This window comes from Hetaerina americana, unplaced genomic scaffold, assembly GCF_022747635.1.
Source record: "Hetaerina americana unplaced genomic scaffold, ioHetAmer1.1.p SCAF_133, whole genome shotgun sequence".
Taxonomy (NCBI): domain Eukaryota; kingdom Metazoa; phylum Arthropoda; class Insecta; order Odonata; family Calopterygidae; genus Hetaerina; species Hetaerina americana.
The window spans coordinates 43,333-56,534 of NW_027286437.1; the positions used below are offsets into that span (position 1 = coordinate 43,333).

Here is a 13,202-nt window from a genome sequence, read left to right on the forward strand (position 1 = left end):
GATCCAGTCCTGTTCAAAAAGAAATTAATATCATTTTTAAGGAAAGAACAGTTTTATTCTGTAATGGAATTCATGGAGAAAAAATAACCATACTGAATATGGAATATATTTTATGCAAAAAATTTATTATTGTGTCATGCTTTTCTGAATTTCATCATTGTTTAACATCTATATGTACATATGACGTGTCCTATACACTTATATGATGTATCTATTACACTGTGTCAGTGTCTTCTGGGCAAATAAAGATTATTATTATTATTATTATAACACTTATCCACAACATAAATAGCTACTACATCTCCTCACTAGGAGGGTTTGGGAGGGCAATGCCATCCCAGAGGATACTTCCTCCTTCCAAAGCATTTAGTTCTGTCATCCTCCTTGATGAAGTCCCACTCCTCCTATTCTTCCTGAAATTGGGTCCCTTCTGGTCCATGGGCCAGCATCACCGTCCCTCCGGATCCACGTGCTGGTGCTTCCTTGGCATTCTCTCCATTAGTAGCTGCTCCAACACCTTGGTCAAGATTCTCTCTACCGTCTCATATTGTCCTCCTCCGCCATTGCTGCCCCTTGGCCTTAGCAGAAACAAGGAAGCTGAAAGGCATTTTTGCCCAGTGATGATGAGTTTATGGGATTCTAGGATGAATTAACATTCATGTACGTGTAGCTGCTAATTTTAAATGTAAGAATTCTATTGTCTTCATATCAAGTATTAATATCAAAATAATTTGATCTTTTCCATCTGATCTAAGTATTTTTCATAAATTCTAACCTGAAAAACCACAGTACGCTGGTGCATCTTATGGGCTGGGAAACACAGTCATTCAGGTCTTTTCTATTTGCGATCCTCAATAGTGTTTTTAACATTACCCCATCAATGAACTGACCATCCCGTTGGGATCAGATGCCTTCGCAGCTGCCTTACCGAAGAACATTAATTTTTAATTTTGACAGTCATACTAGTTGATTGAATGTATAGTATGTTCAGTTTCAATATAGTTTTCATTTATAATCTTTCTGCACTAAACTAAAACTAAAATAAAGGGTCAGGATAAAGTGAATGATGATCCGGCCCTTTGAATGTTATTTGATCACTAATGGTGTTCTATTTCTGTTTTGTGTTAATGTGGACATTTTATACAGTTGGCTTGGGATTTTAACATTCATATTCCTCATTTTCTTCATTCCTTGATGGTAATTTTTGATACACTTTGAGTAGCTTTGAGTTTGCAATAATAAAAGAAAAGTGAAATGCATTCATATTTTTTTGGCCAAAGCTATTTTATATTCAGGTGGTATTATAGTTTACCACTGTAAATGAATATATCTCTTGAATGAATTGAGTGTTAAAGATTTTCTCAGAGCACCATCAGTACACAGGTGTACATTATGCAAGAAGCTCAGCTATTTTACTTCCTGGTGTGCATATCACATAAAATTGATACGCTTGAAGCCAAGTAACCAGTCAGAATACAATAAAAGCAAAGTTGATGAAAAAATGCTGAAATAAAATTAAAAGTTTAATTTTGATGATAAAAAGGACTTCTAATGGATCAAAGAGTGATTATTATCTGGTGCAATAATGTTTATGGAACACATATGATTGTTATCCCTTATTAATTGTCATTTTGGAAATTTTTCGTGGTTCACAGTTGAAAAAAATTTGAAATGTATCAAAAGAAACATTTTTTCATGATCCTGGAATAAATCCCTGACTTTGTGAAATTAACTGATCTTTCCTGGTCACAGCAAAAGCCGTCACTTTTTCCAGATTTTCTTGCCACTAGCAACTTGATTTTACATTTGAACAAATACTTTTTGCAGTGATTTGGAAGCTGAATAGCTGCCTCCATTGATTGATAACAACAGGTTCAAGAGAGAGAGAGAGAGAGAGAATGCAAATATTTCACATTCCAAATCTGATAAGCTCTGTTTTAGGCTATCATGTCATTTTCATTCCATAGTTCTATCAAGAGAAATTAAAATACTAGCACGTGGCATTTAGTGGACCAGTTTTTTTAAGAAAACAGATGTCTCCACTTTATACAAGAACAAATGTGTATTCTAAAAGTAATGGAAGATTATGTACATATTCTACATGATATTAACATATTCATTTACGTGTGTCGTCTTTATGAAATGGAAGAAATTAAAATCAGTATCCATGATGAGTTTCTCTTTTACTTCTTGCATGTACATTAATATGAGCAAATCCTTTTAAAGGGTTTCCATATTTTTAACATATTTTCAGACACATATTCACACTATACATGAGTTTCAAGATTCTCCAAGTCCAATCAAAATGACTCAATGGACAAGAGGCACTAATTACATAACAATATTATCTTCCAAATTCATAACGTGTTACACACATTTTTTCCAATATCAATAAGCTATAATATTTATATTACATTCACAGTTCCAAATTGGCAGTTTCAAATTTTCTCAATTGCCAGTAACAATTTTATTGCTTTCTCTGATGAAAGTTAAAAAAATGTGTATTTTTTGTCAACATAAATTTGAAAGAAAAATAAATACAATAAAAAGTAGGAAAAATCAGATGTGTGTAGTTTCAATTCATAAGCATGAGAGCTCTCTGTAGAAAAATATAATTATTTTGACAGTCAATGAATCCTAGTCATTCTGGAAGAATGATCTATGTATTATTGTTAGATAAGACAAATTATCCAGGATGAAATTGAAACTATCACATAAGACATTTTGCTTGTTATAGCCAGGTTCCAATATTGGCCAGCAATACATAATGGCCACATAAACAAGCAGCTCAATTTAGAAATGCCTTAATTACAGTCTGGTAGTACATATTTACACCCTTTTACTTCACTTCTTCCCACAAGTAAACATTTGTTAAAATATACAATTATGTGAAAAAATTATCTGTTGACAAACAATGTGGAAGCCATGAATTTTAAAATAAAAATATATGCATTCAATTTTACCAAACACATCTATCGGGTATTTTTATTATGAAATTTGGAACTTTTTTTATAATTTCACTTTTAGCTAAACTAATAATAAGAATAATTATTTTTTCCTCATGCATCATTTGGACAGTAATAATTCCCTCTTTCTTATCATTATTTCAATGACAATAAATTTGCATAAAGGGTGATAAAAATGATTCTTTGGTTAATCCAACAACAATTTCATGAACTCATTCCATCAAGCGGATCTTGTAATGGACTGCCTTGCACTTTAAAACACTGACTGCAATCTTTACAATAGCTACAGAGAGAGAGAGAGAGATAATCACAGTAACAAGTAACAAGGTACACTTTTTTAAAACTCATACTTATAAAAGTGAGCAAAATGTATTATTTATCTCAAGGCAACAAAATAAGAGAATACTTGAGGCAGGGGGGTTCGAATGAGGGGAATAGAGAAGAGAGAAAAGAGAGAGAAATCACTAGAATTACAGTTTACATAGAGACACACACACACGCACGCACATACAGGAGAGCCACAGCAGTTGTATGAAGAAAGAAAGAGAGAGAGAATGGAATAGCATATGGCATGGATGAGACACTAGATGAAAAAGCAGTGGTTGGAGTAATTGGAGAAAGTGTTGGGAACAAAGTCAACAGGATCCCTTGGTTCTCCTGGGTTATACCACAGCAGGAAATGGTTACATCATCCAAGTGTAATTGAGTCAAGGAATTCCATAACATATTCCTCACCCACTATTCCTTCTTATGGGAAAATGTAATCTTGGTTTCAACATCACTGCGGCTCATCGGATCCACAATTAGTTCTTGATGTGAGCAATAGCATTGTGTGCTACTCCTTTGGCTTGATGTGGTACACTTGTGCGTAACTATATCACATTCAACAGCCACATGTTCTCGCCTCAGTGTGGACCCATCTGGGTGAAAGCCCAGATGGGCCAGTGGTAACTGAGTGCCCCCTTTTGGAAGTGGACGTTCAACATGATCTTGAGACACCTCCTACGATTCATTCACAGAGAGAACATGTTCTGGCAGTCATTTCCACAACAGAATCCACTCGCATGGCACAAGGATGGCAGTGGCTGCACTTGATCTTGGCTGCAATCAATTAAAAATAAAAGGGAAGACAGTTGCAGTTACAGCACAAACCACTATACAACCAATGACCTACGTCTCGTGGCGGTAGCTGACTTCAGAACTTGCCTTCTCGCCCCCCCCCCCCCATTACCCACTGTGATAAGGAGAGCAAATGAGCATAATGCCTGGTCTCACCATGTCTTGTACCTCGAAGGTAGGTCAGCGGCCAGATATAAATAATCAGTAGCAAACTGCAAAAATTCTTGCACAGTTAATAAATCGCAGTCATCACTTCATGCAAGACCATGAAAAACAATGCCTGATCCAAATATTGCCTCATTTAAAAAATGCACAAGCAGATCATGCAAATGTGAACCAAGATTTCATTAGGTGGATGATTCAGGCAGTGCGAACAACGCAACAGGGAAGTGTTTGATGTGAGTCTGCCACTGGGCTGAGAGCTGGAAAAACTTGACGCCTGCCCATTCAGTTCCATCGATGCACACTGGAGAGAAATGGAGAATGGTCACATTACTTCTGAGCCAAATAGCACTAGCTAAAGTACGAAATGATCAAACGCTACTTTGGATACTATTTTTGATTGAAATTTCAGATGTCAAACAATTTGTACTCCATTCCACAGGTACAAAAAATCCCAAAGAATGATTTTAAATGATACTGCCTTACTAGGACATAATTTTCTCAATGCATGTGGCATTGGTTGGTATCTGTAATTCCTAGAATCTAGAGCGCATAGATATGCTTTTTAATGATATCTAAATTTTAACTCATACTTTAAAAACTTTATTTTAGCATACTTTAAAAAATTGAAATAGTCTACACAACTTTTGGCACATTCTACATGATACAGAGTTGACAGTCAAGTTGTTTAAAAATGTGTCCACAGTTACATCATATTTGTTTATTTTAAAGAGTTTTTTGCAGAAATTTTCTTATTAACACTGTTAGTTATTTTATTGGGAGCACTTAAAAATTAAATCTATGTTCACATTTGGAAATTCTTTAATGATGTAAGCAGTAATAATACCTTAGCAGAGGACTAAAACAGAACAGAAAAACTTGAAATCTAATATTCAAGTAGTACTACTGACATAGAGATACCAAACTTCTCAGGATTTATGCTCATTAGAATGGTTAAATATTAGAAAAGTCTGGAAAGATATTTTCAAAAAAGGAGGGCAATGTTCATGACTCTTGAATTAATGGTTCAATGAATGATAGCAGTTGAATGTTTATGCTCAAAGTGACTCATGAAGTAGACTTTTGGATCAAGGGGTAGAACCTTAAAGTAACACTTTTACTGCATGTAGATTGAATTAAGATACAATTGATTATTTGCACCAAACATGAAGCTACAAAACTTTGAAATACATATTCCTCACTGTATCAGTGCATTCCACAATGACTGCATTACTTTCAAAGATAAAAACCTCCGGCAAAAACTTTGTAAGGCTCCAAGTTTACTCCTGAAAATTGGTCATAGATGTTGAAATCATGGTAGAGATAATGGACAATTATGAGAAGCATTACAAACTTGGAATTTATTTTGTTCTGACATTTATTTGGATTATGCCATGGGAGTATTCAAAAATTCAATTCTTAGGAATACTTGCTACAGCATTAATCAATATGGCAATTTACAAGCCTCTGGACACTGAAAAAAGCATGCTCAAGGAATAATAATTAATTTAAAGCAAATTGAAAAATGCACGAGGGAAAAGAAATAATCAATTCACCTCTCATGGGAATGTTGTGTGTTTTGGGTGAGCAGATGAGGCGTGAGACACCCTCAACCACTTGGCTCTTTGGCTCACTCTCCTTCTCTTTCTCCTTCTTCTTCCCCAGGCGCATAACTGCAAGACCAAATGACACAAGCACCAATTATACATAATTTACTCTCCAAAATAGAGAACCATTCCTTTCCCCAAATATATGCATACCATTCTCACTTCCAAATGAAAACCATAAAATTTTAAATATATTTTTACAAGAAGGAAAAAAATACTAATTTTGGAAAAGTTAGAATGGTAACACATTATTTAAATAGGATTATGAACGGCATTCTAAATTTAAATAAACCGTGTGTACTTGACAAAATTCTATTTCAGAGTAAGCCTTATCATAGTCAAATTAAAAAACTGATTCCAAAGAAACTGCGGGAGATGCCACAACAGTGACTTTTAACTCAGTCATCCGCTAATATGCATTCCAATGCAACAATTTCAGAGTGTAAAAATCATTCGCCGGTCAAGGTGAATGATTTTTACACTCTGAAATTGTTGCATTAAAAAACTGATATAATCAATTTACAGCTATGACAGAAATTTTTTAAGCTATGATGTTATACCTTGGCAGGTGTATATTTATGCCAATATTTCCCAACCTTTAGATTAATTGATTTAAGTTTTATTTTTATAATTGCATAACACAATTCTACATTCTCCTTTCAACTTTCTTCTATTGTGCTAAAATGTAATCTCTCTCACTTTTCCTTCCTACTGCTATACTTCATATTTTCTCAAGTTACGGAAGGAGGTACAAACCATATTTTTGTATGGGATACTTTCAAAATAAATGACCAATAAAAAATCTGCAAATCTATTCCAAGAGTCAAAATACTCTTACCCTCGTTAACCAAAACATTAATTTATGTATAGTCAAATGGTTTGAAATTCACCAGTGGGCACCCCATCCAAAACCAAGAATGAAGACTCACTTTTCTGCTTCTTCTCTTTTGTGGAGTAACTGATGAGAAAGTGTGGTGAGGGAACTTCCCCGAATGGAGGCAGCCTCTGCACAGCCAGTGAACGGAACGTGGTCTTGAGCGTCGACTTGGTGGCAGAGGGGGCATCCCCTTTTGCTCCCTTACCGCCTCCTCCTCCCCCAGCCCCTCCCCCACCACCCCCACTTCCCCCTCCACCACCCCCAACCACACCACTGAACATCCCTCCACCACCTGTAGTCCCCCCTCCTCCCCCTCCCCCCATGCCCTCGCCTCCCTTGCCTGGAGAAAGCCAGTAGTCCAGTTGCAACTCCATCGGCTCCAAGAGAGATTCCCTGTTGCGAAGGAAGAAGGGAACAAACAGTCAGCAAAATGAAACAAAACTCGATTGGGATCATTGACAGGGTGATCCCAATTGGCCCTGATAGGACCCGGTCAATCACCCCAAACTGAATTGGGATTGTTTGGGTCTGTAGTAGGTCACTGGGGAGGAAGTAACATTCCCACAAACTACTGCAGAGGGGTGTTCTGGTTGAGAGGTTGTGGTTAGCCACTGTTGTGAAATATCTTTTCCCACAAACCATCACAACAAAATTTTGTTTTCATTGTGGGATGAGTGGTCTTAACTCATTATGGCTATTTTCCATATGGCTATAGGAGTTTTCATTTTATTTTTTTAATTTACGTGGCCTTAAAGCTCATTTTCTTTTATTTCAAAATGTGAATGTTCACATTTTGAAACAGAGCACAGCTGGCAACCTTCCCCAACTTCCTTTCAGTAAGCTTCCAATACATTTGTCTTTCTAGAAATCCAATTTTCTGATTGGCTTTCAATGCATTTTCATTTCAAACATTTTATAGCTAAATGTATCAACATTGAAATGACATAATATCTCATTCCAAAGTTCACATCTATGGTGCTCTTTTAGGTGTTTTAAAAAATGTTCCCACGATTAGAACAAACATATTTCACACAGCTCAGAGACAATTCAATTTCTCAGATTATTATTCTTTTAAATGATAAAAAACTGTCTTAATTATCATTTCATTAGTAAAAATAAATTGACATACACCAACAGAGTAATATAAATGTTTTAAAATGACAGGTCAAAAAATACACTGGAAATGAATATGACAAACAAATAAATGCATTTTTAGGAAAAATACACGATAGGTCTGGTCCTGCCTAGTTCACATAAATGATAATCTTTTGTATGCATAAATAAATAAAATTTACATAATATGGTTGTTTTCACGGATCGATATGTGCAGTAATGTACTGTACTTATGCTAATTTATTTTGATTAGATACATCAGAGCAATTGCTACTTTACTCAAGCAAGTTGTTAACTCCTGAATCAGTAAAAAGAAATAGAAATACTTAGCTGCAATGAAGAAAATGGTTTTCATTTATCTGAATGAACATCGCAAACTTATGGGGTAAATTTTTGGCAAGGAAAATACCAAATCTCACTTTTGAATCGGAGCCTGTGGTAGTTGTGGTTGAGGAATGGGCTGCTGGCCAATGTATAGCATGGTGAAGTTGGGAGATCCAGGAGGTGTGGTCCGCTGTGCTCCCTGCCCATCCCTTCGTTCAATGACTTGCTGCTGCTGTTGGGGGACTGAGATTGCGGACGAAGGATCTGGCCCTGGGGTCACCGCTGGGGATGCCGGCACTGGCCCAGAAGGACCCTGTGCAGAGGAGTGCATCAGAGGGTTCTGTTGCCCCACCTGCAAGACGGCAGGTGGAGACCCCGATGGCACCAGTGATTGGCCGCCAGCCCCCAGCAGCTGCTGGGATCCTCCAGTCAGATTTGACGCAGAGGAAATGCTTGAGATCAAGTTTCCACCCACAGCACTCATACCAAATGACTGCCCCATGACTACTGAGTCTTCCAGATCTACTGATGCTGAAGTTGATCCTTCTGTGGAGCCAAGTCTTACATCCTGATAAAAAAATATTTAGAAGAGAATGAGATAAGATATAGAGGTGGCACAACTGCTGTAGAATTGTTATGCGATAAGAGTGGCAGACATATGCAATGAGAACACTACTGGATGAACTGTGCTTGCAATTGTAGGACAAATATAAGTGAACTAATGTTTTTAAATATGAGTAAAATAACTATGTTGCAATATGATTTACATATAAAATTGGTCATAGGTTGAACCATTGTGTGAAAAAATTGGGTATAATTTAAATCTTTCAACTTTTATGGCATACTAAATATTAACTCAAGATGATGAAAAATTCTAAAGTAAAATGTAGACAAACATTTGGTATCAACATGTGAAATAAAATAATCCATCATGGGATTTGTTTGGTGCAGCTTTTCACGAACTTCTACTACCTGGTATCATTAAAGATATTCACATTTCTCAAGTTGTTATTTAGGTATTCACTAACATATTCATAAGCTACATTGCATGGGATTCCCCCTTTTGGCTCTCCCCATTCACTTATCACCTCAAGCTTGCCTACAACGAACTATAATGGCTCAAAAAAATAAACTAAACATTTCTCCTTATCAATAATATGTTCCTTTCAATACTCCTACTTTGCTGAAATCTCCAAACATTTTTTAAAATCCATCATTAGTTATACACAAAGCATTTATATCACTATCTTTTCTTCATTGGTGCCTCCATTCTTGCACTCATTTTTAGAGAAACATCTTCAGTTTTTTAATAAAAGCACATAATTTTTTCTTCTTCTTGTGAAACACTCCTTCCTCCTGACTTGTGCTATTCTATTGACCATGGCTTTACATTTTCCACTATCGGTGAACCTACCTCCTACATACCAATACTCTCCTATCTTTTGATCTAAGGGTTTATTGTAGCCTTTGAGAATTTTGTATTATCTAATGATGTTTGCTTTATGCATTAAATTATTTGGAAATATTAGTCTACTACCAGCCTGATCAGTCATTAAGTCACAATGCTGATTTAATCTCTAGCAAAAGCACATCCACAGATTGTCAGCTTCATTTATTGCCTTCTTGATACAAATGATGAAGACAATGTGTACATCCATGCCTTACTCTTTCCTCAATTCTGTGCTTCTTCACTGCTGAGTCCAGTTAGCTCCTGATTAATTGTAAAAATTTGGTCTTTACGCAGGAAGATTGGACACACTTATAGTATCACTGAGCAACTCAAAACCCTGTCCAGGGTGAAGTAAACTGCTCTGGCAAAAAGATAAGCTGCATCAGCACCTTTGATTGGTGATGGACAAACAAAACTACCCTCAATGGTAAGGATGTGACATTTTGAAATATGAAAGGAGATTTCTTATGCGACTACCTAAGTAAGAATGCAGGAACTGCCATAATTACTGTATGCGACAAACTGAAGCAATATCATAGATATTATAAACAAATGGAATGAAGAATGGTAGCTATGTGAGGCAACTGCACTGGCACTTTTTGTTGCAAAATTACATGGCCAGAGTAAATTATTCCAATTAAATATCAAATTGCATTTTACTTACCTCTTCAGCTGTAAAAATAATCTCAAAATTATTTCCTTAACTTTTCCACAGTACGGCGGGAGTTATTTTTTATTTTTTTCACAGTAAATAAATTGCAAACATATTTTAGACAACTATTTGAAACCATTTAATTGCTTCTGCATGCAACACATGCAATAATGCCTCTTAATTATCTTTCCAGTTACGATACAAACAAAATTAAAAAGTAAAAACCTAATTTATTCCACTGTAATATAAAGATAAAAAGAGTTTGTCTCGCATTCATTAACCCAATTTTCAAAGTTCACTTAGATACTCCTTCACTGCATATTCCATATTTTTTATGGCACTTATAGGGATCTTTGATGCATGTATCATCATACTAATTGTCCATAAAAAAATATACTAATTTATCATACATTTTTGGACTATTTCTACATTGCATTTCACATCCTCATTACATTAGTATTTTTTTAATTATATGCTGCATACAAGTATTTTATAGATTAGTTCATACAATCTAATTGTGGATTCCTTTGAAGAATTGTTGCTACCCATGAAATGATGCCATCAGTGCAAAGGGAATATGCAACACATGCAAGTCCTTAACAGTGACCTTAACAGACAGCAGGGGCAAATAATACATTATTTATGTGTACGAAAGAAATTAACATTATTTTGGACTTACATAATAAAAAGCACATGCCAGTATTTAAGAATTGCAAGCATCATATTACTCAGGAAATAATTAGAATTTAAAATGCACATACATTTAATGTTAAGGATATTTTAGCAAGGTTTGCAATTTTGATTGTTACAACCTTTTAGGTATACATTTTACCAGTATTAATCAAAGTACACAGGCTTAAACAAAAAAATCGAATTATAGTATACTTACATTTACAAATGGTATGAAGATCTGAGATGATTCATCATCAGAACTGAAACATAATAAAGAACAGTATAGATGAGCAAAATTGGAAATTATTATATTGATAAAAACTGGAAATACTTCTACATTTAGGTATGCTACACTTCACTTTTCAAAGTAAACTTATTAGGCATGCCTTGCAATATAAAGCCATGTATTTTAAAGGAAAATATCTGATGAAACCAATTGACGATTAACTTTCTCCATTCAGAGAAGAGAATACATGCATTACAATTACCATGAGGTGAATTAAATAAGCTGAAATTGCTTTTCTAAAGTTCCTTTGTACCAGTGGAAAATGTTTTGACAAAACTGTTCTTAGGTAAATTATACTCCTTCACTTATTGCACTTCTACAGCATATAAGGGCACAAAAAGGGAAATGATTCTCGGTTGAGAGAACAACCTTCGCTCCTTGTAGGTGATCATTGCTTCGGCAATTGGCAGTTGAAGCGTGGCCGTGGCACCACGCAGATACCTCTGCACCCTGCTCAGGGCCTCACGCCACTCAGGGGAAGAGGCCGCCAGACTATCAGGGTCATTGGAGGAATTGAGGGAGTTGAGAACTGATGAGTTTGAGGGCAGGGCCGAAGTGAGGGGGGAGGGAGTTGGGGATGTCGCCACTGATGCAGCAGAGCCCTCTGTGGCTCGCTCTATCAGATCCCGCCATGTGTCCCCAGAGAAGGCCGATGCGTACAAAACATCAAGACTGCCAAGGTACCTGGACAAGGAGTTACTACCTAGATGGAAGAAGACATGAATTAGCACAAACACCAGGATTGACTATTTATAAGAAAATACTCTCGAAGTATGGATAACATTACACGAGAAACAGACTACCGGCTGGTTTAAATACTGATCATCCTGAACTATGAGGTGGATAGACCTTAAGAGAATAAAATGACCCACTTTTCCAAAAATTGTATATCCTCTGCACATTAATATACATTAGCTTACCTAGGGGAATAATGAGGAACCTGATGTAATTTTGCCACTCTGTTGATTTGAATGATAACTGCTCCACATAGTGCCTTAAGACTGAATTGATGAAGCTGTCTGAACCAGCAAGAATCACTTTTATTGGCGAAGGGGGCTTTGCATTACTGTTGCAGCTGCAAATTAAAAAGATAAATTACTATTGAACATCAATCATTCCTGAAAATACAATATATAAACTGATAAAACATGTGATAAAAATCATGTGATCATTATTATATTAGTAATTCTTGAATTTTACTCTATGCAAACATATTAAATGAATTTTACTGTATACATACAATATTTTCTGCAGTAAGTAGCCGAAATAAGGCCATTAGTGGATTTAAACAAATTGACACATGTACATATTTCCACTGTAAACACAAGGCACATGATATTTAATTTAAAATTTCTTGGTAAGAAACAAAATTTGGCTTGGTGAGGGAATATTCAGATACAAGTGACCACTAAACACAGATTTCTGGATCCCAGGCTCTTTGATAATGATAAATCTCCCTTAGCTCTTTGTTTGACTTCATTAATCATTTGGACCAAGGGAGTAGAGGAGGCAAATCAAGCAATGCAAGTAGGCGACACATTCAATAATATGCATGCTATGCAGTGAGTACAAAGAGTACTTGATGAATAATCATTCAACACAAACATTTTTCAAACTTAACTCAAGAATTTTTGCCTTTCTAAATTCAGAAATAGAGACATGGAAATCAAGACCTGGAACAAACATGGACAACATCTACTTATTTTATAAGAAAATTAATTCATACATTACAGAATATGTGCATCAGAATATGAAACCTAAGAATTTACATCTCTTTTAGCCAATGTATTAGTATTAACTGAACCACTAATATTTAAACCAATATTTTTAAATTTTGTAGATAAATAACTATTGCTGCATTAAATTAAATGGCATTTTTGTTGTTGCCTTTACTCTTATTCATAACATGAACATACCTCAGAAATGCTGTTAATTGACTTAACTCATGTAATTCTACAACCAGATCACTTAGAT

At 35.6% G+C, this 13,202-nt stretch overlaps 1 protein-coding gene across 1 annotated transcript in view; it reads right to left on the minus strand.

Annotated features, from left to right (window-relative positions):
* Nucleotides 1-2,164: 2,164 nt before the first annotated feature.
* KrT95D (phosphofurin acidic cluster sorting protein KrT95D) overlaps nt 2,165-13,202 on the minus strand; it is a 406,149-nt gene continuing 395,111 nt past the window's right edge. The window contains exons 12-19 of the mRNA XM_071583373.1: nt 12,149-12,303; nt 11,598-11,931; nt 11,160-11,202; nt 8,264-8,736; nt 7,003-7,124; nt 6,784-6,957; nt 5,804-5,920; nt 2,165-4,551 (exon numbers count right to left, since the gene is read on the minus strand). Of these exons, the coding sequence (XP_071439474.1) occupies nt 4,433-4,551; nt 5,804-5,920; nt 6,784-6,957; nt 7,003-7,124; nt 8,264-8,736; nt 11,160-11,202; nt 11,598-11,931; nt 12,149-12,303 (1,537 nt within the window). The 3' untranslated portion in view covers nt 2,165-4,432. The remainder of the gene's footprint in view (nt 4,552-5,803; nt 5,921-6,783; nt 6,958-7,002; nt 7,125-8,263; nt 8,737-11,159; nt 11,203-11,597; nt 11,932-12,148; nt 12,304-13,202) is intronic.